Source organism: Notothenia coriiceps, unplaced genomic scaffold, assembly GCF_000735185.1.
Source record: "Notothenia coriiceps isolate Sejong01 unplaced genomic scaffold, NC01 NC01_scaffold00031495, whole genome shotgun sequence".
NCBI lineage: Eukaryota > Metazoa > Chordata > Actinopteri > Perciformes > Nototheniidae > Notothenia > Notothenia coriiceps.
The window spans coordinates 123,570-145,278 of NW_011364196.1; the positions used below are offsets into that span (position 1 = coordinate 123,570).

Consider the following 21,709-nt stretch of genomic DNA (forward strand, 5'->3'; position numbering starts at 1 on the left):
TGGTTTACATGATCTCCCAATCTAAACTCTTAATAAGTCATGGAAATGTGTTTGTTTTCTTCTTTGTTTAGTTGTAAAACTATCAATTACTGCGTAAAAGCGTCTGTTGTTGGGTAAAAGCAGTGTAAACCGAGTGTACCGGGAGTGTGAGGTGGGTGGGGTGGATGTGTTTCTCCTCCTTAACACGCATGGTTGAGGTCGTTTATGTAAATGCATGAATTTAATTTTCAGAAGGACAGCCCTTTTCTTCGCCCAATCAAAATGAACCGCGGCTGACACCTGGCTATAAACCCAGGAAGAAACCCAAAGTCCTAATCAGAAATCTTTAGAAAAAAACCCCGAGAGGCTCAGCAGGCAGAAGACTAGAGACACAGCCGAGATGACTTCCAGTAAGATCGAGATCCCCGGAGAGGTGAAGAGCGACCCCGCTGCTCTCATGGCATCCCTCCATCTGATGCCCTCCCCGGTGCCCAACCCGGAGATCAAGTACACCAAGGTCTGTTTCTGCTCCGCCGCCGCCGACCCTCTCTCTTTGCGCGTAACGACTCCGTGTCCTCTGCTCGCACTTATTTGATCATGTGTGTTTCTTCAACCCAAACTTCTTTAAACTGCAGTTTGTGTGTGTCAGCAGCTAACGTTTTAATATCAGATAGAGAAGCTCACTCGGAGCTGCAGCTGAGGCAACTTATCCGGTCTAAACTTTCTGATAAATTGAGTGATTCCTACTTTTACTTTCTTCTGCGTACACGTGCTCAGTGCATATTGTAATGTATAAACCAATAACCCCCAGATACGATCATTTAAACGTAACAACAACCGACATAAGACGTTTTATAATCAATGTTGAATTAAATTTATAATAGTGTCATTTTCTAAATTAAATCACTACATAAACCTGAGATAAACGCTGATAATTTATGTTGCAAATTATTTGAGCAAGTATTTCTTTAGTATACGTGCAAATAAGGGTGTGACATAGTTTAGAACTATAGTTAGAGTTTTTAAATATTTCTAACAAAGTGAATAATTTTATTTTCTATCAATATAGCCTATTTGTTTGTTTTATTTTACATTGCATCTTAAGATACATACCAACATCCAATTAGTTTACTGCCTGGAGAGCATGATTATAACATTTGTTTTTGATTTGAAATGGTCTAATAAGGGGGCATAAAAAAAAGTAGTTAAAAGATTGATACATGTACAAGAAATGTAATATTGGCAAATGTTAACAAAATATCATCTTAAAAAAAACATCTCAATCTTTCATTCCATTTTTCTACTATGATTACTTCAATAGTGTTTTGTTTTTTATTCAAATTAGAGTAATCTTTAATTGCTCATAGTTTTTTTTGTATCATTGGCAAAGGCTGAGCTTGCTTAAAAACAAGATAGCACCTCTTATTTATGCCTTGAAGTCTTTTCTTTCAATGACACGACACACATGTTATTCAAGTCCAAAGGATTGCAGTCATTAAGGCAGTCATTTTCTCATTATTTAGTGACAGCAAGTTTGTTTAGTGGAGAAAAAAAATCTATTTAAAAGTAAAGATTGTTAAACAACAAATGTGTTATCAGAGCAGGATTGTGTTACAGTGTGTGGGTGGGAGAAAGGGGATGCAGAAACAGCTGGAGAAAGAAGCTTGAGTTAAACAAAGAACTTCATTTGAGTCATGGAACAAATCATGTTGCAGATACGACTAAAATAAATGCTTTCAGAGAGATTTGATTAAAACATCTGGTGAGGATACTGTAAGTTCTTGATTCGTAGTTAAGTGCTTCCACATTTTGTTACCATAATAAAACATAGCACTACATATACTATTACATTTTTTAAGGAATCCTTAATCAGTAAATCACAGTCTCTTATTTTCTTTGTGAAGTATTTTGGCCTTACGCTTGGAATTTAAGTCTTGAGCCACCACAAATCTTGAGCCAGTTACACACATGTTAAAAATAGCTCTCATATGTTTTATAACATCTCGGAAATGCCTTGTTCGTTTTTTTCCCTATGTGCATATTGGTACACTTTGAAGTAAGTTTTAGTCATTATTTTAAGATCTTCTGATTAAATGCTGACTGCGATTTTCTTTGGTTTGAGGTCACCAGCCTTAGTAGCCAGGAGGTAGCCTGCTGCAGTTTTGTTGCCACTCAAAGGGTCTTCTATCTGCAGAACAAGTGTTTTTATGATTACGGAGATTAAAGGTCATATTAATGATAGCGTGATGTAAGTTCAGTCAGTGCTATAATTGCTTGGTGTTAACACATACCTCTGTGTTTTATGTGCAAAGGTCACGCTGCTGCTTCACTAAAGAGGACAGTACATGTTGTATAGGCTCTGTCGTGTTGTAAGCTTTCCATTCCCTCACAGCGCAGAGTGTTAGTTAAAGGCCTCGCAAACAACGGTGTACAGGAGGATATTTAGGGAGCAACTTGGTGAATTAACCCCCAGGAATTTGGATCATCTAGTCCCTGTTGGTTTGGTGGACATTGGGGGCAGAAGGGCCCTGATTTATGGGAACCCCTGGCGTGGGCTCTCCTCACACCCTGTTCCTGTTCTCCACCCCACTGACTGCAGGGGAAACAAGCAGCGCCGTTCACTGGCCTGCAGGGCGAGTGGATGGAGCGGCAAGCTGAGGGACAGATTTTATTCTCAGATACTGTTTTACACTTTTCTGTAACATAAAGGCAGTATTAGACTTTCCCCTTAATCACATAAAAAGAAATTGTAAAACAAAAAGGTTTCTTTTGCAACGCAATGATTACATGTTATCAACCCTGGAGATAGAGAAATGGCTGACACAGTATCAACAGGTTTGCTTCTATAACATAAGCATGTTATAAAAAAAAGTGATTGCAGTCAAGGTTTGCCCCTTGTCCTCTTCACCGAGTCATAAACTTCTCATGGTCAGCGACACATTGATATTATCAGAAAAGCTATCTGGAATTTTGTGTGCATCTATATATGATTGGAGTTCTGTTATCAGTCTATTGTTATCCTCTTACGCTTCATTGTGAGGTTCTTACGCCCTCTCTTTTGTAGCTGAGAGCTTGAGAAGGAAAGCTCTCTTTTGGTTGTCCCGTCCCCTACCCCCACATGTCTATCGCTAGAAGGCTCCAACAGCTGGGTTACAAGACAGAAACAGTTTAAAGGTTGATAGGACCACGAAGGAAGTCATAAATAAGAGAGCTATTTATTGATGTTTTCCGCTTGTGGTAGAGGGAGAGAAGAGTTTTATTTGATGAATATTTAAAGCAAACAGATAAACTTTTCCTGCTCTTTTCAGTGGGTGATGCTTCTGGCCTTTGTGGTTTTTCACACCGTTCGGCGATGATGAGTTGTTAAACCATACACTTAGGTGTACATGTTTAACAGGAATGCAAATAACTCTGATGCTTTCTCTTTGAAGGAGCAGTCTGTAAAATGTTTGTGAAGTGAAGTGCCATCACAATATAAACCCCTCCACCAAAGTGAATGTTAAGCTTTAAAAAAAGGATTGCCCTTTAGCCGTATATACAAAAATCTATATTTTTGTATGTGTTTTGAGCTGGTGTAACTACATAGGTAATTGTCTCACAAATATAAAAATTAACCAAGCGGACCAGATTGTAGGATCTAAATCAGTGGCCTTGTTCATTTTCTTTGTTACACATCTCCTAAACTAATCAGCAGTTGTAAATTGTCTTGGTTGCTTTGCTCATGGTGGCATTAGTGCACTTACACCGTAGGAACCTTTGCAGAGCCTGTCTGCCGAGTATTTGTAAAGCAGTCTACGCATAGACATCCACTCAGTTTGGATGAATAAGAGGCTCCATCAATCTGTCACTGATTGAGATAGCACAGATGGAGGCTTGGGGCTCCCCGATGCTAGGTGCTGTCCAGCGGGGTGTAAATTATGACTCTGTCTCACTGTGTGGGTTAGTGGCCCTGCCTCGCCAGAGCTGACCTGCAGTTCTGGAGTTTTTCACTTCAAAACCACCATCTTACTGCGATCAAGATCAAACAGAGCCAAAGTTAGGGGATACTGTGCAACTAAATGATTTATCACAACGAGCACAGCGAGAACTCTCCCCCTCCTCCTCTGCCTTTGCTTACACAATCTCCCTGTTCGCACACACATGGCCACATACTCTCTAAAACACATCTCTTTGATTGTGACAGGGTAAGTGTGCACCGCCATTAATATGTCCATTGGTGTGAAATGCCTACTTGTGTAGCGAGTGTAAATTATCATCTTAGCAGAGACGTCAACATCATGTCCCCTGTCTCTTAATCACTGTTTAAGGAAGAGCAGTGACAGCGAGGTTACCCAGTTAACTTCCCATACCTTCAGTGTGCGGCCCTCTTGACAAGGGACGTGTAAATCCTTACGGTGTCATTCTGAAAAACACTTGGCTTCATAAATCTGTTGGCCTATAGGCTCTTTCTCCAGCAAACACGACACATAGCAAACACAGAAGTGGAAAAGCGTCATATTTCTTTAAAAATGACTTCCTCTTTGTCCGCTGATACCACGAGTAAAACTACTGTTCTTCTCCTTGACCCAAGAATTAGAGAACGGTTAAGTACACAGGAAACCCATCAAACCTCAGATGTTCCAAGGAAAGAAATAACACCAGTAGTGAGAGGAGAGGTCCATTTTATTGTTTGTCTTTTAACTTTTTAAACACTTAGTCAAAATTGTAGATCAAGTTCTGATGCATTTTTTTAAAATACATTTATATTAAAGGTGGGGTAGGTCATTTTGGAGAAACCCACTCGAGTGCGCTAGAATTTGAAAATACACAGCTGGACCAAATCTGCCACTTCCTTACAGAGCCCCTCCTCCAACACAATGAGGGCACGAGATAAGTTTGTGCACAGATGGAAGGCTGACAGGCAGGTAGGCCATCCAGTTACTTTAGCCAGGCCGGCTAAAATGATTGGTCGTGCTTTTTACAGTACTACAGCTTCCACAGATGACATTTTTGTATGGATTTTTTGTCAAAGCACTAAAAATATTCATTGCTATCGGGATGTTAAGAGCATTCCATGGAATATAACAAAAAGTGTATCTCGAGCCGGTTTCTCAAACTTACCTACCCCACCTTTACTGTAAGTCTGAAAGTTTATATATTTGTGTGAAGCGCGGAGAAGTTTTCTGGCTTTTACTTCACTTTTGATATTTGAAAATGTAAGTTTTGGGGTTCACGTATGCTCATTGGGTATATCAATTACTTAACTAACTGTTGACTTAAGAAAGCAGTTTAATAGCGCCAACAAGAGGGGTTTTAGTTTTTTTTGTGTATTTGTTAGCAGTATTACAGAAAAGATAGTGTTCCGATTTTCATATAGCTTGTTGGGAGGATGTAAAATGGGCCAAGAAATAACCCGTTAAATTAAAGTCAATCTTAATCACAAGGCAGAAACAACAATATTTTTCGTATTACCATTGTGAGATATGGCATGGCCCTGGCAGAGGTCTGCGCTCTCAAAGTGGCCTTCTAGTTGGATAAGAATCTGCCGAGCAATTTTGTCAAAAGCAATGCATTTATATGTCAAACAAAAGTCCTCTGTTGTGTGTTTTCAGAAAAAATTATAACAACTATGATTTATATAAGCCTTAAAAAAGTATTTAATATAAGCTGTCTGATACTGTGGTCTCTCTGCCTGCTTAAAGCAACCGAAACCGTGAATAAGAAGTTGTTTTTATAATTACAACCTTATGTCAAATTAGTGTTTTTCTCACATAACTTCTGAATCAGAATGAACAACTTTAACCACATGCCCACATACATTGACGATACAAAGACGTTTGCCAGTCTGTGACAGCGAGGTCGCCCTCGCCAAACCCAGGAGCGCCGGCTGGCATTGTCTGAGGGAGTGTGAATGAAAAACATGAAGGCTCCATGGTGTCACACATGTGGAGAGGAGTAGGAGCAGAAAACACCAGCTGGTCTTCACTTTCACATACTCTCCAATCACTTGTAACAGTAGTAATTCTAAGACTTTTGAAACCCATCCAAAGAGGAAATGGAGGTCCTGTGATAGGGGAGGATATGAAACTTCCTGCGCAGACGAGCGTTGCAGGTGCCCGGCCTGGGTGCGTCTGGCTGTGGATTCTTGGCTTGTTGTGTATAAACACACATTTATATATAAAACCCCTGTTTAAACGCTAAACTAACCCCATCTCTTGCCCCCACCGATCTTACTTTTAGACAAGAAATGAGTTTCATGTAATGTTCTTTCAGCCGTTAGCGTCTGAGCTGTGAGAAGAACAGGGAGCCAAACAGATGTTTTGTTGGCTGCAGAAAGTATTTTGGCATTTCTTACTTCCCATTACAGCTTACTTCTAAAAAAAAGAATTATTGTCACAAAAATAATCTTGCAAAGTGTTGTTAACATGGCAAATATAAAGAGCAATTAACACTTTACTTGGTGCAAAGTGAAGAACATTGAATTTTTATTTTAACTGTTTAAAACGTTTTGTAACGGATGACGACGGTTAAGACACCTGCACCAAATGGCCGACTTAATGAGCAAAAGAAACGTTGAAACGTGTTCATCACGTCTCATCTTTTCATTATCTCCATGGCCAGGCTCTGTCTGGATGCTGTGATTGACAGGTTTTTCAGAAAAGCCTGGGAGTTGCTAAATGTTTGCAGCTGCCCTGTGGCCCATGGAGAAAGTCTTGACCTATATGCTTGCTGCTTAGCTCTAATCCACATCAGGCCTCCTCATTATGCGTCAGGCATCACAGATCACAGCTCTGACCGCGTTAAAGCGTTTCTTAATTAATGTAGTGGCACAAAATGTTACAAATGTTTGCTTTAAAAGTTGTACCAAGGATTAATTGCGAGAAAGTGAAATAGTTTGTTTTGAAAATGTTGTCATCTGCAGTCTGGTGGTTTTATAAACATAAAACCATCTTGTGGAAGGATAGTAACGACCCCGCAGGGAATGGGAAACACGATTTGTCATTTGAAAATGTTCACCCTTGCACTTGCTTTTTTCATTCTTGTGTTCTTGCCCGTCGTCCAAATGATCCTAAAAGCAATTTTAAGAAACCTTGAGAGTTGATTTACGTCTCGGCCCTGTCATCTTAATCAAGTCTCTCAATGGAACGAGACAAAAGTGTAACACCAGTCCGAGCCCAGAGAGAGGGCCGAGCCAAACGGCGGCTGACAGTTGTCCTTTTCTCGCTGTGATTTAGGTGGCGGCCTGCTCCACTGTTCTCGTGCTTCATCCGTTCTCCTTTAGCAGCGTCTTGTGAGAGGGGTTACGCCATGCATAAAGCTACCCATGGTCTGCATTCTTGCTTGGACTGTTGAGGCTGTCAGGGGGCTCCTCTGATTTAGGGCGCCCCACTTCAGTGGCCCCTATAAATTTAAAAACTAATTCAGTGCTCTACAGGACTTTCTGTTTTTGTAGCTGGCCCTCTGCTCCTTATCGTTACTGACAATTTTATGAAGTGCTCTTAATGAGCGTCAGATTAAAGGTGGCCTCTGATGGAGGCGCCTGAGAACACTGGAGAGAGAAGCCTCTCTGGCCCTGTCTATTTTTGTGTGTGTGTGCGTGGGTAAAGGTGTGTGGGGGATGGTGTGTGTGACCAGTACAAAGGAAACGTAGAGGAATGAGTGTATAACGTATGGTTCTGTGGGGTGGTACACACAGATACTGAACACCTTAAACGTCTGCATGTGAGTTATTCATACGCAGAGGCCACATTATGAGCCTGCGAGCCGTGGGAATGAGGAGGAGGAGGGAGGCAGAGTGATGTGTGTGCTGCAACTCCAACAGTTTTCAGGCTCTCTGGCATTTTATACCAACCTGAAAGTAAACACGGGTAATAGTTTATAGCCAATTAAATAGTGCTTAAAGCCCACCGTTTATTGAGGTAAACATGTTGGAGGGTTTAGGGAGGCTTAGGCCAGTGGGATACTTGAACCATGATCTCAGGTTTGCATCCAAACTCCTCTAAGTAGAAGGACGGTAAGAGCATATGTATACACAGAGGGATATGTGCCAGCAGATGTTCTCCTGGCACTCTATCTATCAGACAGACTGACAGCCATTAAAAACCGTGTGTGAGGAGTCCGCCTAATAGATCTAAACACGTCAACGAGAACTTTCAAAATATATATTTGCACATTTCAAATCACACTTGCATTTTGTTCAACTTTTCATCAGCTTATAAAGGGTGTGTTGTATTTTTTCTGACATAATTCCCAGCTTTGTGACTGTGTAAACATTTATTTTACTTCTGGTCTTAATAGATGTCAACTATGTCCTGTTTGGAATCCAAGGCGGTTGTTTAACGGAAGACTTGCTTTAACGCATCACAGAAACCAAGCGCGGCACGTGTTTTATGATCTCGTAAACGAGCAGAGATGTTGTGAAACGTGTGTCTGTGTGCTTGGGGGTGGGTTGGTGGGTGGGGGTCTGGTGTCTGATAGGGATTTATCTTCACCCCCACCCCACCCCTTTGTCTGGATGGTGGAGCACTCCCCAGAGAGCAATGCTGGACAGGCAGGAATCTCTGTCCAGATTTCCAGATTCTCCCATATCCCTTACACAAGAGCCCGAAGAGGGCTGTTAGTCTTTCCTCAACTACAAGCATGTGATGAAGTGATTACTTAACATAAATATTTATTATATAAATACAAAGGGAAGTTATTATATTCCTCTTAAGCTTGTTTGAATATATGTGCAATTATATATTTACATACATATAATTAGTTTAAATTGTTTATTTTTAATAGGTTTTGAAAATGAATTGGGCTTTTTGCATCAAATTCATACAAAGGGATTTTCGACCCTGACTTTACGTATAGATTCTTTATTGCATCGCTTTACGGAAATAGGAAAACTAAACATGCATTTTCTTTTTGCAGATTTTCATCAACAATGAGTGGCACAACTCTGTTAGTGGAAAGGTCTTTCCGGCCTATAACCCGGCTACTGGAGAGCAGATCTGTGAGGTCCAGGAAGCCGACAAGGTAAATACTCTACAACACAGCGTCTTTTGTCTGTTTTTCACCTAGAAAACATGATTATCAATAACACACTATAAAAATACTTTGGATCAGGAGATCCTGCATTTTAAAATGTGTGCGACAATATGGACTTAACTTATCAAAAGTCATTCGGAATGGCCACCGTCAGTCTATTATAACATTGGATCATGATTAGTATCATTATGTTTTATAAACTGATTTTTATCTGAAAAGTGAACACATTTATAGTGTTTCCCTAAAAAATGTAGTGAAGACGAAGTAAACAACAATAAAAAACGTATTTCGTATACTATGCTTGGGTATATATGCACTTCTTACAAGAGGCTTAAATATTGCTTTTACTTCTTTAAATGCATGTGTATTAGTTGCTTTAAGATCAACACGAATCAATCTTTTATGAGAAAATAAAAAGTTGAAAAACTCAGCGTGCTACTGGCATGAAAAATGTCAAAGACACTTGTTTATTGCATCTGGTTGATAATGATGTGTCTTGTCTTTTTAGGCGGATGTTGATAAAGCGGTGCAGGCTGCGCGCCTCGCCTCCTCTTTGGGCTCCGTGTGGCGGAGGATGGATGCGTCTGAGAGAGGGCGGCTGCTGGCCAAACTGGCCGACCTGGTGGAGAGAGACAGTGTCTATCTAGCAGTAAGTTATACTGGCATGACTCAATTATTGTTAATAACTTTCTTTCAGTTTAGAAGAGTTATTTCCCACATGGATAACAATTATTAACAAATGGCATCTTATCTTCTTGATTGCTGCCCTATTAAAGTAATCATTTATTATAACATCTCTGTAACTGTAGTATAACCATTACTCCTTTGCCTGATCATTTCATTTTATACCTTCTGCAAAGCACTTTGAGCTGCCGCTGTGTTTGAAAATACTGATAAACTTACTTTGCCTTAAAGGGAACATATAACTGTAACTAAGGGGCTGTATTTGTAGTTAAGTGTTATCTTAGTGTCACATTTCACCCGCGGGAGAGTGTAAAGACTGGAGCAGTATGGAATTATGTGAGGATCACAAGGTTATATCACATATTTCGTCTCCCCCGTCTCTCTTCAGACTATTGAGTCACTGAACAGTGGGAAGCCTTTCCTGCCCACCCTGTTTGTGGACCTCCAGGGAACCATAAAGACACTGAGATACTACGCTGGATACGCAGACAAGATCCACGGCACTTCTATTCCAATGGGTAAGGTCCTTTTTTGATTAAGACGGCATAGTTTTAGTGACGTGGACAGACGGCAGACTGTTGTTTAGGGAGAGTGGTGGTTGGAGAATAAAGGTAAAAGTAGAAGATTAAAAGGAAGATACTAGCAAGAAATGGGTTGCAATTATTTAGTTGTTTGGTCTATAAGATGTCAGACTATATTACAAAAATATACTATTAAAATTATTCCAAGCGCATATCTTTATATATGTTATGTATAATATCAAACTGAAAAAGCACAGGAAATCTTCGTATCTTCCAAGGTTTTCTGTTATTTATCCCATTAAAAATGAATCAGTAATCAAATTAATTGCAATTTATTTGTTTTACCTTCACTCGATGTACCAAACCTACAACACACTTAGTTGAATAAAAGAAAGGTTTTGTAGGAGAAGCACACTTATACTCAGCAAAGTAAGACATCAAATTGGGGATTACTCCTAACACTAACATTTATTGTCCTGTTGAGGCTGCCTCCAGTGTCGCCTCAGTTGAGTTTGGGGGTTGCTAGAGGGAAAAGTTGGCTGTCTGTTTCAACAGGAAGTACAAAAAAGGAAAATAGAATAAGAGAGAGGACATGGGAAACCTCCTGATACCACCTTATTGTCCCTCTCAAAGCTTCTCTTGTACACTGCTGCCAAACCAACCTCGGTGAGCATTTTGCCAGGGCTTTGGTCAAAGCTTTATTGCTCTAGTGGAAATAAACAAGGGTATTCCTGTATTCTCTATGATGTTAGGCTGTCCGTTAATGTGTTTGTTCAACAGTTGGGATGAAGTGCAGGATTTTTCCCATCAACAACCCCATTACATCTATCTGTCTTGCTGAGATTATCGTGTTAAATCTGTATCACAGACAGTGTGAAATGAATAGGGAGTGACATTATGTGGAGCACCTTTGGCTACACAGTTTGGTATAGTTTACATTTCTTGTTCCAAATTGAAATATAAGTCATCTCGCAGGAGTCATACTTTCAAACAAACCTGGCAGATACTTGAGCTCCTCCCGAAAACCTCATGTCTAATAGGTTTATAGTTTCATTCTCCAAACAATAACAGTATTGAAAGACCCAACATCCACTTTGGTATTACGGAAAAAAAGGTTGACATATGAGACCTTGTGCTGCAGTTTTGTGTCCATTGTCATACTCCCACTGCATCCCATTGAAAATGCTTATCCGGCTTGTCATCTGCCATCGGTCATTCAAGTCCAAATGCAACATGAGTCAATGTTTCAGCTGACGACTGTTTTAACACATTTCTATAAATTTCTCAATATCAATTGTTTTTGTTGAATATGAACAAGCATGGCACACCCTCAGCAAGTACCTCCTTTTACTTTGGTAATGCAAGAGGAATGAGCAAACATTTCCAGCATAACACCCATCTCTATGACCTAAAACAGTTACACACATGCCTGTACTTTAGGAGGCTCCAAACGAAATGTAATCTCTCACTGGGATAAAGCAAGCAGGAATGTTGCGTGTGGATTCATTTACAAATTAACATGTTGAGTCAACAACACCGGGGGTATCAGGTGGTGACATTTTTCATGTCTTTCAGGCAATTACAAGCTTTAAACTACTAAAGCTAGAAATGAATAACCCTGCTCTCTGTTTTTGTGTGTGTGTGTGTGTGTGTGTGTGTGTGTGTCACGTGTGTTCCTGCACAGATGGAGAGTATATATCATTTACCAGATATGAGCCCATTGGAGTTTGTGGACAAATTATCCCTGTGAGTATAACCCTTCCTACGAGTGACGTGCATGATTGAGACAAATGGACATAAAGGTTTGAACAAAATAACATACAACAATGAATTGGCTGAGTTTAAAAGAGCTGTCGTTGGTTGTTACTCTGGCCTATTCGTTGAATTTCAATTTTCATTTTCCAGTCATTCCCTGACAGACACTGTTTATTCGTGTAAATCCTGTGGTAAGCCCCCAAAATGACGGGGCCAGTGAGTTTGACTAATAGAGAACGAGAAGTGAGAAGCAAAAGAGTGAGCTAAGGGATTTAACAAAGTGTGTTTGAGGAGAAGAACTGTGAGAAAAGAGAGGAAAGATCAAGGAGAAAGAGACACTGTTGATTGTGCAAGAGTGCAGAAAGCGTGTGGTTCTGCGTTGAGCCCCATGGGCTCCTGTGTAAAGCAGAAATAACACAGGCCTGTGTTTTGTACAGTGATATGGGGCTATTGCACATGTGTTGCAATTTCCCGGCTTTCTCAGAATACTGTGGGAAGAGAAAATACTGTACAAGTGCCGAGAACATTTTCTCACTTGACTATGTTTAGACAGAGTGAAAATGAGAGTAAGTGACTAAAGAGCGATGAGTTATTGAGCTTGACTTGTGACCACCCAGTGTGTCAGTCAGATGCATGATGTCTTTTTTCTAAATGTGTGTGTTTGTGTGTGTGTGCCTCACAGTGGAACTTCCCTCTGATGATGACAGCATGGAAGTTGGGTCCAGCTATCGCATGTGGAAATACTGTTGTCCTGAAACCTGCTGAGCAGACACCGCTCACCTGCCTCTACATGGCAGCTCTCGTCAAAGAGGTAAATGACAGAATCCAACCACACATGTTTATGAGGCAGCCTGCCAAATTTCTTTTGGCCAGTCTTATGTTAATACTCCCAATATCAGAATCAGTTAACGGCTTCAGTTCGCCAAGTACACAGTGTTCACTGTGAATCTGGCCAACACTTTATTTGGATAATCTGTCATTAACATAACCACAGGGCGATAAAAAACAGATGTTTGACAAACTGTCACTTGTTTTTCTGGCCCATTTTTCCAGAGTCTGTAATCCTAATTTTCAGCCTAAGATTAGCACCAAACAATGCGTTTGCTATAGTTAAAGTAAATCTAAATAAAAAACAAACTAACGTTTATCATCCTTTCGCAGCGTTTTATTTAGAATGTAGAAAGATTTGGTGCTCTTCCAATAACATAAAAGCCATTATATTTGTTTGTGGCCCTTTCAACATGAACAAATTGCACTTTAAAACCCAACATATCTTTAAAGAAGCAGTGCTCTGGTTGCTCAAGATAGTATGTGTAAATGTGTGACTATGAACAGTTTTTATAGTTGTTGAGATTAAAAAAAGATGTTAAATTCATGAACAAACTAATCTTGTGAAAATCTTATTAAAAGACTGAGAAATATACCAAAACAACCAGAATTGTATTACTATTACAAATAGTTGGCTGCTGAGCTATTTAGCTTCATTTATGCCTTACTGTTAAAACCAAAAATTACAAGTGGCTGATTGGGAATAAACATCCGTGCCAGTCTTAAACTTAAGTAATTCAGACCCTACCACGATATTGGATAGTGGTCACAGACTGAATGTGCTAATAGAGAAAAGTGTTCACTTAATGTTGTAGGTACTGACTTGCTTTTGAATTTGTATGTGATCAAAAATTAAAGCTACGGTACCTCAATTCTTTAAATTAAAAATACATTTGCAATCAGCAACCTTAGAAGTCAATAGGAGATTGAATATCAGTGCTAACACGTTTCCAGAGACCGATGGAAGACAAAGCAGAGATTAAAACACAACAGAGCTGCATTTAGAGTACAGCTAAGTCAAGCCAACATGTAATAAGACTTATTGATGTATGGAGTTGAACCATAACGTCATCACTATTGAAAGCAACAGAGGAAGTGAGTTCCTTTCAAGTTCCAGATGTACACATGCTTATGTAAAGGATAGGAACAAAGTATCATAACATGTTTATGTATTAAAACGTAATCACTCTGTAAATATCTCAGTGTCTACACTGAGATCTACATCCTCCCGCTCTCCCCCCCTGCCCTCTCTGGCTTCGTCTCTTTCTGGAGACTATCTGTCTGTTGCCTTCTTCTTTTTGATGTTCTCTCCGTTCTCAGCTGGTCAAACCCTGGGTTGCGTCCGGATTCCCCCACACCGCCTGCAGTTTTGCTTGGCTTTGCTGTCATCTCAACTAAAGCTTGTTTCCTCTCATTGTTTTGACAGGCCGGGTTTCCACCGGGAGTCATCAATATTTTGCCAGGATTCGGGCCAACGGCAGGAGCTGCGATTTCTTCGCACATGGGCATAGACAAAGTGGCTTTCACAGGATCAACCAAGGTACGCTTTCTCTAATAACGTGGCTTACAACAACAGCTGCCTATTGCTTAGTTCTGTCACAAGGGACACAGTGACCAACATGTGCAGACCATAAGAACAGGCCGGCTAATTAGAGTATGTTGTGTGCATGCATTGAAGTTTAAATGACAAACAAATGGGGTTTTACATTAACTGTGCACCCTGTCATTACTACTCATGACGGGGGGCTTTGATTTTATCCGGCACACATGCACATATTTGCGCCGTTGAGAGTATACAAACACATCTCTGTGAAAACACTGCCGCTCTTCTGTTTCCCTCGCTGTCTCTGCAGTATTAACGCACCTTCCATTTAACTTACGATCCGGATAAATCATTGTATCTCTGCAGAACAGGGGAGCAGTTAATGGAAAGCTTAATCATCATGGACAAACCATGTTAGGTGTTGAGAGCTCAGAGGTGTTGTGGTCTGAATGCATTCCTCAGGCCAGAGAGAGCAGCCAGAGTGACAGCAGATTATTTTACTGCAGATCATTTATAAACATCTGTTATTCCAAACTGCAAGCTAGCCCCTCCGGTAGAATTTACGTTGTGATGTGAGCATGTACTTCTTATGTATCTTTGATGAATGAGCCAGGTTTATGTAATGCTCGGATTAGCCTTGTGGTGTTCTGGAGATTCCTGCCTCGACTCTGGCGGTGTGTTTATATATTTTGAGTAATCTTCAATAACCTACACAGGTATATAATATACATGATCTGATGAGCCAAAAAAAGAGCGTAAAGAATTAGACAGCAGAATCAGAATTGGACACAATGAGGAGGAACATATATTATCCTGTGTATGTCTCGTATCTGTCTTTATGATTTTCCAGCAAAGTATAACATAAAACAAACATTTTTTTATTCCAATCCCTTTACACAGTCAGACACACCCAATCAGTGTATGCACGCAAACTGACACAAATGCACCTTCTTACACAAACATCTTCTTTGTTTTATCATCTCGTCTTGATTGAACATTTCCTTTGTGAGTGGCTCAGCTTTTTTTTTTACTAGTTTTCCTGTTGTTTCATGTGATCTGGAGTCAATTACTGAGAGAATGAGCCAGTGCTGTAAGAGAATGCCGATGCCCAGACAGTGAGTCACCACGCTCTAGTAGCAGAGGGTTGGAGTGGAGGGGGGAGGGGGGATACTCACCACCACCGCATCTTCTTACTGGTAGTGGTGAAGCTACAGGTGGATTTTAGGACCACAGCTCATCCTCGTACTGACTCACATGTGGCTGTGACTGCACATGGAGGAGTGTCTCGCAGCCCAGCGTGTTTCCTTTACCACTGAGTAAACACACGCTAACCCTCCCTTAGTCAGCCACTTTGTGATTCTCATCAAAGACAGACCAAACGATTCAGAATCATTGAAACCAAGCCAAGTATTTTTTCTATACCAGCCGCAGCACTGCATTTGATTCTCTTATAGTCTGTGCTTTTCTGTATCTTAAAGCCTGTCAGACACTAGATACGATAGTGAGAGAGTCTTTTTCCAAGCTGGAGGTGGGGTTATTTTCTGTTGAAAACTGAGAGGGGATTTTTCCACTTTATCTTGTCAGTTCTCTCGGAAAATAAAACAGGCTGTATGAGTAACAGGAAGATGAATACTTGTTTAGGGTGTTGGGGTTTTAAAGGGGGGTGTGTGAAGTTTCTCAGGCTTGTTGTTATCTTTTGAGATGATACATTATTTCACAACACTAAAAAAATTTAAGTTAAAGCAGTTGTACTCATGAACCTCATGAAAACATTAGAAAAAAAAATCTTGATTGAAATAAAAATGACGTCATTATGAAAGAAAGTTTGAAAAACTCAACATATGATGAATAAAGATAAAATAATGAGTTGTGTTATTAATCACTCTGAACCTCAGGATATTCACCTTACACCTACACATAGTGATTGTTAGGGAACATATTCACACTCACTCATACTCGTCAGCTGAGCTCATTTATTTTCATTCCAATAAATTGAAAATCAATGGCTCCCAGGAACCATATAAACTAATGTATAAACTTGGAGCATGCTTTTGAAAATGTTCACCTAAAATAAAAAGTATACATGATTTACGGTTAAAGAGTTAAAACTGACAAAAACCCTGTTATGTATAAGATGACTTACATATGGAATTCCCTTTAGTGACCTTGTGCTGTTCTTGAACCTTTATTTATTATTCTTCATTCTGTTTAGGTCGTATTAAGTAGAAATAGGGATGATAGGAAGATAAAGATAAACCACAGCGAGTCCCTTGTGGTCTTCCATATTGACATACCAGACCCATTTGAAATCACCCTCAGATAGTCACATCCCCACACACACGCCTTGTGGTTGCTTCTTCCTGCCCTTCATTAGAAATCAGATGCTGTTCCCGGCTGAAACAGCATTTTATTTTCCTGTTGCTGTCTCCAAAAACCTGTAATAGATATTCATTCTGTGTGTTTGCAGAACTCATGTTTCAGTTGGCCTACCGGAGCATTCCCTGTTTGGAGCTAACCAACCTCTTTAAGCTTTTTAATGACTCCAGCTGATTTACTGATCTGGCCACGGGCCTGCATTTCTGTGAGTAAACCCAAGAACTGTTTCCTTCACCAGGTCGGCAAGCTGATCCAAGAAGCAGCTGGGAAGAGCAACCTGAAGAAAGTGACGCTGGAGCTGGGAGGAAAGAACCCCAACATCATCTTTGCAGATGCTGATTGTACGTTTTAAAGTTTTTTTTAAATGTATCTCTTTATTCAGAGATACATTTACCCTCAATAGGTGGTTCGCAGTTGGAGGACGTAACTAAGGACGTTCACTCAAATATTGTACGTCAGTACTGTCTTGATACACTTTTACTTTACTTGAGTATTTATATTTTATGATACTCCTACCTCTACTTCACTACATTTCAGGGGGAAAATTGTTCTTTTTACTCCACTATAATAATTATACAACACACAAGCTACTTTTAATATATGTAACACATGATATGATATAAGACAAACTATAAGATTATGTGTGTTACTGATAAAAACTGAATATTCATATTTTACAATAATGTAATACTTAAAAAAAAAAAAATGTATACATTTTTTGGAAACTCAGAACATTTGCATAATAATACTTCTAACATTTACATTTTAGAGTCTGGACTTTTACTTGTCATGCAGTACTTTCAGTAAAACTGGGTCCGCATACTTTTGGCACGGCTGGTGGTTCTTCACTATCACTGTTTTTTTTTAGTCGTGTGTCCCATTCTCAGGACCTCCAGTCTGTGGATTAACACACATGGACTGTGAGTCTTACAATGATCAGAAGCTTTGTAGTGCTGTGAAAACCTGTGGATGGATGGGTTTCATATGAATTCTAAGTGGCTCACCAAACTGGGGGTGCCGAGGCTTTCAAATGCTTTCAGCAGCCGTGAGAGGGGCTCCCTAAGGCCTGTAAATCAGGAGAATGGACCCTGACTCAGTCGGGTGCTACAGCCGAGACCCATAAATCACGGGGGTCCGTTAACCCTTCGTGCGCAACAGCAGGGTCCTGTCTCTCAGGTGTCAGGTATCAGATTTGCACAGGATAGCTCCAATAAATATTTAGGGAAATGTTGTAACACTATACTACACACGTTTTCCTTTTTACAAAATGATGTTTTACATGTAGATGTGATGATTACACTTTCTGTTAACCTAAAGTTCTTAATACTTTACCTTCGAAAAAGACTTAAGTATTCTTATTTAATTATTAACCTGTAAAATAAATGTTTCCTTTGGTGTAGCATTATTAATGAACAAACTGTTTCATGCAGCTATTGATTAACTAAAATCCCTTTTCCTCCAGTGGACTTGGCTGTGGAAGAGGCCCACCAGGGCGTGTTTTTCAACGCAGGCCAGTGCTGCACGGCCGGCTCTCGCATCTATGTGGAAGAGCCCATTTATGATGAATTTGTCCGGAGGAGTGTGGAGAGAGCCAAGAGGAGGACAGTCGGCAGCCCCTTTGATCCCACCACTGAGCAGGGTCCACAGGTAATTCAACAGATCTACTGTAAAGCTGTGTCTTCTTCCTTTTCTCTGTCCTGGCCTCTCTTATGATGTCGTCCGTCCTCCGCCTCCACAGATCAGTCGGGAGCAGCAGAATCGTGTGTTGGAGTTCATCCAGAGCGGCATCAGTGAAGGAGCCAAGATGGAGTGCGGAGGCAAAGCTCTGGGCGTGAAAGGGTTCTTCATCGAGCCGACTGTTTTCTCTAACGTGAGGGACGACATGCGCATCGCCAGAGAGGAGGTACGGTGATGAAGAACAGGGATTTTTATATCTCCTGCAAAACTAATGCATGTACCTGCGTGAATATTACGTCCTCCCTTCAAGTCAATGACCTGCAGTAACAACTGTACAAAAGTAAAACTACTAGTACATATTATCAGCAAAATATACTCATTTTATTATATTGTTTATTCATTCATAATAATTAATCATATTTTTCAGGGGTATAAATTACTAAGTTAATTTACTCAAGTGCTGTAATGCAATTACAATTTTGATGTGCCTTTACTTTATTATTCCAGTTACCCTATTTCAACTGCAATTACCCATTTTACGTCACTACATTTATGACAATTCAAATAAAATGTCAAAAAAGTCACAGTAATGTATTTGATAAACATGTCCTAGAAAGTGAGTATAGTATGTCTTAAAACAATTTGTATAGTATTCCATGCTATAAAACATTGAATCATCTGTATCTAGTAGTAACTTAATCTATTTTATAAATGTATCCAGTAATTCCCTCTGAAAAGTAAATATAAAGTAGCATAATATAATAATGTTGTAAACTACAACTACCTCAAGTTTTGTCCTAACCTTCAAATCTCTGTATAGGTGACCAGTTATACACTATATACAGTTAAAACATAGAAATAAGGTTTATAAATGAACCAAATTCATATTTTTTTGGCAGATTTTCGGGCCAGTCCAGCAGATCATGAAGTTCAAAACAATCGAGGAAGTGATCGAGAGAGCCAACAACACAGAGTACGGTTTGGTTGCGGCTGTATTCACCAGCAACATCAACAAAGCCATGACCATTTCCACAGCCATGCAGGCTGGCACTGTCTGGTGAGTTTCATCTGCTGTGTTTCTTTAGCTGCAATCAGTAATATTTTTCATGTGGGAAGTATCAACCATTTCAGACTCTGGCATCCATAAACTGTAAACTGGCAATGTGCCACTTCACTATCATTACACAGACCACAAAGAAATGTTTTCCTTCCTTTTTTTCACTTCTTTCCCTCAGCTCAGACATTTGAGATAAAAACATACCAATAGCAACGTGCCAGGGCAAGACAGCAACGCACAATGTAAATGTAAACTGACACCCCTAATTTTATCATTTGTGTAAATGAAATGGTCATAAAATGTTAGTTCTTGAATTTACCTAAACCTGTTTTGTTTCTCTTGTAATTACCTGCAGATGGCTATGAGTAGGAGTAGAGTTATAGCGAACATACAACGTCTGCCAAGAGTTTCTCACCACTTGTCATACTTGACTGCATTTCTCTGCATGCTGAGGAAACATTTTTCTGCCTTGTCCTTCATTCTTGATGCCGCCCAATCATCACCCAATTTTCTTCCTCTGTTGAGGATTGTGTTCTTCGAGAAAGATGAAAAACTTTTTCTTACCTTATTTTCTTCTTTGACATCCTGCTTGTTCTATGAAATATTACCTCACTTCTGATACAGACCACAGCGACGAATCTTTGCAACGTAGAGACTTTTGGCATCGACCGTAGACAACCAGGAACGGTTTCCTTATAGATTTGACTTTTGCACCGCAACGTGTTGTTCCTACACTTCAGTTTTATATAGTTTAATAAAATGATTTTTAATGTTTTAATAAGTGAGCATTGGAGGTGTTGATGTTTTTGTTGCCTTTGGATGGACTAGCTCTTTCCAGTGTTTGTGTCTAAGCTTTCTGCTGCTGGTGGGTAGCTTCATAACTACTATACAGACATAAGATTAGAATCCATTTTCTCATTTAACAATTACTTTAATCAATCTTTGTTACATTTACTCAGTTTGCTTTTTTTTTTTTTAAATGGTATTCATATTAACTTCACCAATCCCAACATTTTACAACTTCCAATCTACCTCAGCTTCACTCTTTCCTTCCCAGGCTGAAGCAGCTAATAAATTACCAAATACTCAGCCTGACAACCCTCAGCTGTGTTTATTAAACAATAAGGGAATTATGTTGTTTAATCCAGAAGGTTTCATGAATAGCTACAAAAATGACAATAAATCAGACTTATTATCAGACGGCATTAAGATTTTGCTACAAAATATTACAATAGCAAACCACAGAAGTCAAACGCACAATAGTGATCAATGTTTTGTTTATTCCCCAGGATAAACTGCTTCAACGCTCTGAGCACACAGTGTCCATTTGGAGGATATAAAATGTCTGGCAATGGACGTGAATTGTGAGTATGACTTGACTGCCTGCCCACTGAATATACACACATTAACCACAATATTACTAATACTGACTTGTGTGTTTTGAAAACCTACTTTCCAAAATTGCTTAACATCCCATATATCTTATTTTAAGAGCATATTGCAATATTCTTCTAGCAGTGTATACACTATATTTCAGTGCTGCTGTCAGCATGATATAGTTTAAAGAAAACGAGCGGCATTGTGACTTTTTTTCTGTTTTCAGGGGAGAAAGCGGCTTGAAAGAGTACTCAGAACTGAAGACCATCACGATGAAGATGGTCTCCAAGAACTCTTAAAGCACCCACCCTTCTCTCGGGAGGAGGTCTTCCTCATCACTCGTCGGCCCGTCCACAGTGGCAAACCATATTAACCATCCAAACTAGTTATCTCTTGGGTAACTTCAGGCTGTGACCACTTGCTGCCCTCCCAGTTCCTCTATCAACTCTGCATCGGCTCGCCACGGACAGTCAGCCGAATCCCTCAACCCCCCCCCCCCCAGCCTCCCTCCCTTGAGTTTGTGGACTGTCTCCAGTCTTACTGACCACCACTGAACTGTACCCCTGTAATGTATACCTCCTCCACTAACTACACTAAAGCACTCACAGAGACGATGGGGAGACTGCTCTGACTGCAAACCCCAATAACAACACCCCCTCCCAGCCGCCAAACCTCCCCCCTCCCCCCCAAGATGCTGGATGCTCAGAGACTCAGTCGCTGCACTTGCAATCAACCCTTTACTAGCAACTTGTCATGTGTTGGGAGGCAGTTTTTCTTTGTACTGTGCGGTAAGATCATTCAGAAAACCTCATTTGTCATTTTCTTGGTAGAATTTATGCAAGCATGTCAGCTCATTCAGGACCACTGATGTTGTCAGCCTCAGATTTGAATGGATGAAAT

General features: G+C 40.0%; 1 protein-coding gene across 1 annotated transcript; it reads left to right on the top strand.

The window, feature by feature from the left end:
* Positions 1-294: 294 nt before the first annotated feature.
* aldh1a2 (aldehyde dehydrogenase 1 family, member A2) lies at positions 295-21,397 on the top strand. The gene is made up of 13 exons (XM_010788004.1): positions 295-496; positions 8,875-8,979; positions 9,500-9,640; positions 10,064-10,193; positions 11,881-11,942; positions 12,634-12,762; positions 14,206-14,319; positions 16,937-17,039; positions 18,161-18,345; positions 18,437-18,601; positions 19,275-19,432; positions 20,722-20,796; positions 21,036-21,397. The coding sequence occupies exons 1-13, from the start codon at positions 380-382 to the stop codon at positions 21,106-21,108; spliced, it is 1,557 nt and encodes a 518-aa protein (XP_010786306.1). The 5' UTR covers positions 295-379; the 3' UTR covers positions 21,109-21,397.
* The last annotated feature ends 312 nt before the right edge of the window (positions 21,398-21,709 follow it).